Source organism: Syzygium oleosum, unplaced genomic scaffold (genome assembly GCF_021117445.2).
Source record: "Syzygium oleosum isolate NSW1041296 unplaced genomic scaffold, Sole_v2.1 Sole_v2.14, whole genome shotgun sequence".
Lineage (NCBI taxonomy): Eukaryota > Viridiplantae > Streptophyta > Magnoliopsida > Myrtales > Myrtaceae > Syzygium > Syzygium oleosum.
In genome coordinates this window covers 898,200-906,548 of record NW_026607498.1, presented here as the reverse complement: position 1 = coordinate 906,548, position 8,349 = coordinate 898,200, and the positions used below count along the sequence as shown (strand labels likewise).

General features: G+C 40.6%; 1 protein-coding gene across 1 annotated transcript; it reads right to left on the bottom strand.

Moving 5' to 3' along the window:
* Positions 1-5,474: 5,474 nt before the first annotated feature.
* LOC115689032 (cytochrome c6, chloroplastic) lies at positions 5,475-8,174 on the bottom strand. Its single transcript, XM_030614998.2, has 6 exons — positions 8,091-8,174; positions 7,793-7,982; positions 6,263-6,360; positions 6,152-6,183; positions 5,812-5,875; positions 5,475-5,689 (listed from the first exon to the last, which is right to left on the bottom strand). Exons 1-6 carry the CDS (start codon positions 8,154-8,156, stop codon positions 5,552-5,554), a joined length of 588 nt encoding a protein of 195 aa, XP_030470858.2. The 5' UTR covers positions 8,157-8,174; the 3' UTR covers positions 5,475-5,551.
* Positions 8,175-8,349: the final 175 nt, after the last annotated feature.

Here is an 8,349-nt window from a genome sequence, read left to right as displayed (position 1 = left end):
TAATTAGGAGTGGTGCAAAATCATTTAGATGAATCCATTGTCCTTATTGCCAGAATATTGAAGAAGTCCTCTCTAGCCACATTTATGATCTATGTTTGCTGACTTCACTAATTAATCTACAAACCGTAGTTCAAGCTCTTGATCTGTCTGGAGATGCTGAACTCTCGATGTTCTTTTCTTGCTTATTTCTAATAAGAAGAACGAACAAGTTAGTATGTCACTATGCACGTTCTAAAGGATATTTAACTGCTAATGGAATTTAGAAGGATGAGTCTTTCACCTATAAACTGAGGGTTTTGAGAAAGAATTTCCTTCTAATACTTTCCAAACCATGGATAAAGAAAAAGAGATGTTCAAAATCTAAATATGATAGCAATGCAGGTAATTTTGTGGATGTTAGTACTGCAATTTTAATACATGCAAGTTCTACTTTGGAAATTGTTGACATATGTTTAATGACACTCATATATTAGTTGGATCCCCAAGATGTTTTCTCACCATAAATTATGCTTGAATTACAAAAGCTTACTTAAACTACAATTGACTTTACATGGTAATATGCAAATTTTTATTGAAGTGTTGAATATGGCCTACTAGGTTGAATGCACTTTCAAATATTTATCTTAGTATCAGTCTTTCTCGATGAATTACTAATTAAACCATCGGAATATTTTCAAAGTGAGCAATATTAGGGGTGAAAAAAAATTGATTTGGTGATGTGGCAAACTCCAAATTGGGTTTTCAAATACCTCTTCATAAGCAATATTCGCAAATCGTTCTTTATATCTCCAATCCTATGCAATATTGTGAATTTTGCTTTAGCATTTAGAAAAGAGAAGTTGATCGGAACCCTGCCTAATTCGACAAATCTCTGTGCACATCCTTTTCAACTCCAAGTTGATTGCTGATCAATTTTTAAAGAAATATATGAATAAAATATATTAAAGGTCAAGTGGCAAGACTAAAAACAAGAGGGTGGTAACAAGTTGTTCAATGGGTAGTTCTCAACTTGTCCCCCCTTTGACCTTTCTATTCATTTTTGGTCATTGGGAAATGGATCGGTTGGTTCTCATGTCCACCTCACATCACACACGAAATTAAATAAATAGATAGAAAAATAAGTAACACTTGATAGAACCATTGGGTCCTTAGGAATCTTTTCACTTTCCTGCATAAAAAAGTAGGAGCAACTAACGCTAGATAGATTAGTTATATAGTTTCAATTCGACCCCATTAAAGCCTACCTAAACATCGGGAGCAACCCTTCTTTTCACCAACGATAAAAATGAAAAATTTGAAGGGGGAAAGATTAGTCAAGATTCCCCATTTTTCAATGCTCTTTTCTCTAGGGTTTCACCTTAAAAAAATTATAAAAAAGAGGAAAAAGGAAATAGATCAGTGTCTCAGCAATTACCTTGTCGTCAGGGTAAAGCTAGGTTAGATCACCATCAACTTTGATTAAATTAATGAAATTCCAAAGAGATAATTAATAAGACAGCCTATAAAGGCTTTTCCTTTTTGTTCTTTTCTTGCTAATACGAACCCTTGCGTGGGTTGGTGCAACTACCACCGATTGATTTGAAAAACTTGGCTTTCCAATTTTTGAAACCACCCTTATGATTTTTGAATTACTTTAATGAAAGGGGTGGTGAAGGATGGAGATTATTAGTTTAGTTTATCCTGTTACAGCTGACAGTAATATTTTGTATAGCTCCCATGGGACTCTCCACCAGCCCTTTGTGACCAAAGAAATCTTTTGAACTATTTTTTATTATCTGATTAGAAACTCTGTTGTTGGCGCCTCCAAAAGATTGAGTATGAAAGTGAAAAATAAGAGGAAAGTGAGTTTATTGAGAGAAGCTCGCTTGAACACACAAAATGGGTAAAGAATTTATAAAGTGCAGCGTGTCAATTTCAAAAGAGTCAATTTGAAGAAGCATGAAATAAAGTTAGAAACCACTCAACTCATCCATATGTATTCGGTACGGGACTTTAATTAATCTCAACCCTATATACACTTGTTCATATTTCTTGGGAACTCCGCCCTTCAACAACAGAGTTTTTGGCGTTGATAAGGAAATTGAATTTAAAAAGTAAAGTGAAGATGAGAGAGGACGGAGTGTCATGTCACATATTTGAATCACCATCTGGCCACATGAAGAGCTCAATATGCTTATGAGCGTTGACCTTGAGACCTGTAAATTACCCGCATAACACGCTTTCTCCACCTTAACACGTGGATTATCCAAGGTACACCCACGTGTAAACAACATTATTCATGAGATGCTGTCTCTCCCCTTCTAATTACTTGCAAGCATACCGAGCGGTGCAGAATCGATTGGAGATTTGAGCAAGTTCATGGTGGAAAAGCACTGGTAGCCATGAGCCATCCACAGTTGGCAAATACCTATCAGAGACATGGACCAATGTTGGGAGCCTTTAATGAGCCTTGATTAACCTAATTAGAGTACTTTGGAGGGTCCACTGTAATGTGATTATGTCTTCATGTTTCCCATGTTGAGCATCCATGTGACATATGTCCTGAAGATTTTTAGCTTGTGCATGGTGATCATGGCAAACACGTTTAGTTCCAATTCCACATCTAGAGACAATGATTAAGAGACACAGCTGAACCTATCAATCCACGATGACTGCTTGGCAGTTTCCAAAAGTTTTTCTGCCCTTCAAACCATTACTTGACACATGTGGTTAAGAAAAGATTTACAAGGTCACACTGTGTTTCTGTGAGCCTTCTAAAGAATGTCAAAGAAATCTTTCCAATCCCTAAAGGTGCCTAATTCAGTGTTTCTAACCGAATGAGGATTTTTGGGGGAACAGAACTGGAATTAGGGTTTTTCTTTTGGGTGTTACAAAGTCTTGCTCTTTGTCTCATGCCTTTTATGTAAGGGTACTTTTCGATTGTGGCCGACCCCGCCTTCAGAAAACCTCCCGAGAAGATAATCATCACTTACAGGATCCACCTGCATCATCCCTTTTGCGTACCTCCCACTGGACCTCGATGCCATGAAACCTCGTTTTTAAGCTTACTTGGCCGGGGTAAAAATCGGACAGTGACACAAGCATCATTCCACAAATAAGTATGATATGAATTGATATTGTGTGCGAGATATTGTAATGAATCGCCTTAAGATGTTGCATAAGCAACGCTAACGAGTTTTATGTATTCGAATGGGTGACTTTTGCAATTTTCAATTGTGAAATTACTGTGCTTTACTCATTTCTTTCATGTCTCCAACAAGAAATTAGGGCATATAATTTAATCCAGTAGCCTAAGGCTTCATACAGCAGACCCATATTCATATCACGACTCAAAACCTCAGTATTCTCAAATTATAAGCAGCAAAAACCAGTTTCAACCTACAGCTTCAACAAATTTGAGCTTTTCCACGATTTGGAATGTGTGGCAGAGTGGAATCTCATCTTATCAACATCCCTTTCAAGTCCAACCTAGCCAGAGCTAGAAGCTCCTTTCATGAACTGTGATTGATGGTTACAAAGTAATGACAAAATACAGATTAGACTGCACGCGAGTGACTGGTGAACTGCGAAAACGTTGCCCTGCAAAGGTCAGGAGCTAGATGGCTCTTGTCCGAGCTGATGGCGCATGTTGTTCACAGTACAAAACCATTTCTCAAAAGGAAAACAGTAAAGAAAGCAAAGAAGCTTCTTGCTGGTAGCAGATGTTTATGGTATAGTTATTGAGAAGAGTCTCGTTGTTAAGATATGGCAAAAGGAGTGACTCAAGGAATGAAGAGTCAAGTCAGGTCAAATTCAGCCTCAATCTAGAGATTATCTAGATTGATTTTGATCTAAGAATGAACAGCTCGACTTCGGTCTAGGAAAAGCCGATGGTCACCTCGATCAAAGCAAGGCCAAAAGGTGACTCACAACTAGTAATTAAGCAATTACAAGGTGAGTACATATATGTGAATGAAATCATGAACCAATATTATCACGTGGCATCAGAATTGATCAGCCATTTTGATTATCAATTCCTAGAGTACATTCCTCGGAATAAAAATCAGGAAGCATAAGAACTTGCTCCAGTAGCATCGAGTATGTTGACATCAGACTTCGAGAGGCCACTAGTTGAGAAATCCCAGCCTTCCTAGAGCCAATCGAACGCTGAATGTGTCATGGTGATAGATAGTGAAAGAAGATTGGTACGGACCTCGCAAGGGGCAAAGACGAAAAACACGGTTCAAAGCCATTCATTATACCATTCTAGATGGTGCACTGTATAGGAAAGCACTTTGGTCAGTTTTGTTGAAATGGGTTGATAAACACGAGTCAAGGCTGATTATGGTTGAAACTCATGAAGGAATATGTATGTAGTAGTGAAGATCCATCATGAGCCAATACCAGACAAATGGGCTGAGATTGTGCAAGTTCAATAAATCTGGGCCAACAAAAGTCAAATTAGAAACGCCGCACCAAACAAAATTTCAGGAAGTGTTAAAATTGATGAAGTCTTTTGGGTGGGGGGGTGGCAGATGTTGGTAGCGGCAGCTTATAGCCCAGACATTGAGAGGGGCGTGTTGCTGTTGAATGTGTGCAATTTGCTTTAGATTTCACGCACAAGCTCTTGAGTTCCTTGCCGTTTTAGATCTAAGAAGTAGTTTTTACATCGCTTTCGCTCTCTCGAGCTGGCACGCTTTTTACACACCTACACACACCCCATCCATCTTCGAAAAAATTGCTTTCCCATCGCATTTACCTTAGATTAATTTAGATCCCACACTTGCGTATACATTTTTGTACTTGGAGATTTATTTTCGACATGCATATACACTACATTTTGTACTTGGAGGCTTATTTTTGGGCCTCTTGCTCATATATCTTGTATCCGTCGGTTTGAGTTGAGCCCCCTAGCTTGGAAGACGAACGATGTGTTGGAATATAACAGGTACAAAAGATGGCCACAAGGTTGATGAACATAGTTCAAAGGATTAAAGCATCAGAGATTCTGTATCAAGAGAGACAGACTATCAAGCAACGTTTTCGGCTTAACTGTACCGATTCGGGAAAAAGTGAACGCCGTGAAGATGACCCCATGCACTGTCTCAGATGCACTGATTCATGCCATTACTTGTGAAAGAATGAAAGCAGAAACGTCGGCAAAGAGCTCCGTTCATGGAGTACACAGTCCATCCATTCATTACAGGCGACAAGCACCTCATACTGGGCCATCTGAATGCGAACCTGACACGGACTCTCCGATTGCTTCGAGTCTTTTGGCCATCTTAAAGATCAATGTAAGTTAGAAAGACTATCAAATTGAAGAAACCATGAGACGGGTGACCATCTTATCCGATTTGTCCGTCAGCTATCTTGACATGATATATCTTTCGCCATTTAACTATGACATACTTCTCTTTTCAATTTTGTGGAAGCAAGAATACCGAATCGAACATTTTTTTTTACACTTCTTGGTTGGGCAACAGGGAGAAGGGAAAAAAAAAGGCTTGAACTCAACACATTGGCCTAAATAATGGTCGGTCATCTTACTAAATAATACATCACGTACCAATCAATCTTCAATTTCTATCTTAGGCCAACCTTGATCAGCCTGTAACTTTACAAACTTTGCTAGTTCCTTGATCTCATCCTCCTGCAACCGTGGTCCAAACGTGCATTGGCCTCTTGGGGTGCAGTTCTCACCAAAGCCCTGAATCAGAAATCAGGTGTGTTTCTTTCACAAGTTTAAGAGCTGAAAAGCCTCAAACAGAAATGATGGTAAATTAATCTCATATATCAAGAGAAAAAGAATAAGATTTCTATTGGTCTTACTGGCATTCTTCCTTTGCCAAAGTAGGTAACTCGGTAGATCTCCTCTTCCGTGTCGACTCCGTTTCTATAGTTGTAGCAACTAAATCATTTTTCAGGTATAGATTGCGTATGTACTGTGATATGATCAAGGGAAGAAAGTATCCAGTTGGAGATCACTGTAAAAAATTAGACTAAGGGCATATATAATTGGGCCAAACGGGAAAATGAGCAATATTATCGAGCCTAAATGCCATGGGAAGCAAAACTTTGACATCTAATTAATGAAGGTATCAAATAAGAAAGTGAATTTCTGATAGCATAGACTCTCAATCGGTAGAGGCCATTTTGCAATGTTTCATACCTTTGTAACTCTTTCATGAACAGTGTGGCACCCTAGCCAGAAGACAACAAAATTTTGCATGAGTTATCAGCCAAGAAGGAAACATGCATGTAAGAATTAAAGGGAACTCACTGGCTGTATTATGTTTCCGCCAGCATCATGACATCCAATGCATGCCCGACGAAACAATACTGCTCCTCTTTGGACATCTACAGTTTGACCAAGTGACACTGCAGCGGGCAGACAAGTTAAACGACAAACAATCTCAACAAGTAATCACTGCTGTATGCATGTAATGAAACATCTATTCCATATCTGTCAATAACATTTGGAGCAACAATCTAAAGTTCATAACTTCTAACGACAGTGTGCCCTTAACTCCCCTACATGATAAACCTGGAACTCAACCAGTTATACCTGCGGGATTATAACCTTCGCTCATGTTTTTAGAGAGCAAACTTTCCAGCAGATGAATTGGCAAAAGGGAGGACTGCAGGGGAGTCGGACAATATTGACTTGTTTTGGTTCTGAAAGTTTGTACTGCTCATTTCTTGTTATTGAGGAAAATTAATTTGCCTCTCAAAGGGGGGAAAAAAGCACAAAACACACCCAAAGATTTTCATTCGGTTCTTAACCTCAACCAGGAAAATGAACTCTCCCTCTCCTGAAAGGATCTGCAGGAACTTCCCATCTCCTAAGAATATACACAGACAGGAAGATTGCAAAAGAAAATAAGATGGTGATAAGTATACTTGAAAGCCAATGAGTGCAAACCTAAGACCCTCCAACAAATTCTCTGGGCCACTCTCAAAGTGCTCGCAGAAAAAAGTTAGGTAGGTAGTGGATCAACATCATTTCTCATTCCTCTGAAAACCCACTTCACATTACCACATGTCAGGAATATTTGAGCGCGGTAACACACTCAAGTATCAGATAAATATCACTATAAAGCACGAATTTCATAGAATCTGGATAACCACGGGTAAGCTCACGAATAGGGTGGAAAGAAACCTTCACACCTCCAACTTGAGAGAAGGCAATTGATCGCTCATCATGGTCTCACTGTACTATATATCATAAGAGAATAACGCTAGAAGCTAACTGCAGCACCATTGCCGGCCACTTCACAGTAAGTTTACAATAATGATACGAACCGGCACATTGATTAGAAGTAAAAATCACACGATACACTACTACCCGTCACCTATTCCGGATGACAAAACAGACAAATGAGCAACTCATCCACCTGCAATCTAGCCCGAGCATTTTTTAGAATCAGTAAACCACTAAACCAGGCGCAATTCTCTGTTCCTGCAGCGGGGAATTAGCCTTGCGATGTACGTAATCATGCAAAGCTAACCAAATTGCTCCTTCTCTAACAACAACAAATCATCCTCCTTCTATTTCCTTCTCAGCTTTTCGAGTTCATCAAAAAAAAAAAAAGAAAAAAAAAACGAATCGGAAGCATGTCTCCGGCGCACTTCCGCGGTCACGAGCCAACTAACGCAACCTAACAGATAGCACCAGAACACGGCCATCCACTCCGACAAATTCCACGCGAAGCTCAAACGCGTTCGACAAGACCGCGCCATTCCCGCACACGGAGAGCGCAAAGGCAACGGCGCCACACGGCAGAGTCAAGGAACGCGGAAAGCGGCGCACCTGGAGCGACGCAGAGTGGAGACAAGGCGACGAGCGCGGCGGCCAGAGGCGGAGCAACGGCGGCGGCGGCGGCGAGGAAACCAGCCCGCTGGAGGTCCCGAGGGGAAGCTCCGCCCGCGTCCCGTCCCGGCCCTCCCCCTCCTCCTCCTCCTCCTCCTCCCCGCGTTCCTGCGGCGGTCACCGCATCGCGCTGCGCGAGGCGAGCACGTCACCGTCGAGCGGTGGAGGTTTGCCGAGGCGATAAGCAAAGCGAGGGAAGAAGAAGAAGAAGAAGAAGCAGCAGCAGCAGCCGCTTTACCTTGTTCGCGAGGAAACGAGAAGTGATGTTGGCAGAACCAAACGAGAGGCATTGAAGAAGCTGCATCTCTCTCTCTCAAGTCTCTCGAGTCACGAAGAAAGGACGACAACTAGAACATATATATATATACAGAGGACTAATTAAAAAAAAAAAAAAAGCGCCAATTTTATCTCGAGTGACAATTCTGGTCCGAACTTTTTTTGGTCTCCTAAAAAATCACCCAACTTTCAATTAAATCCCAAATCTTGCCCGAATAATT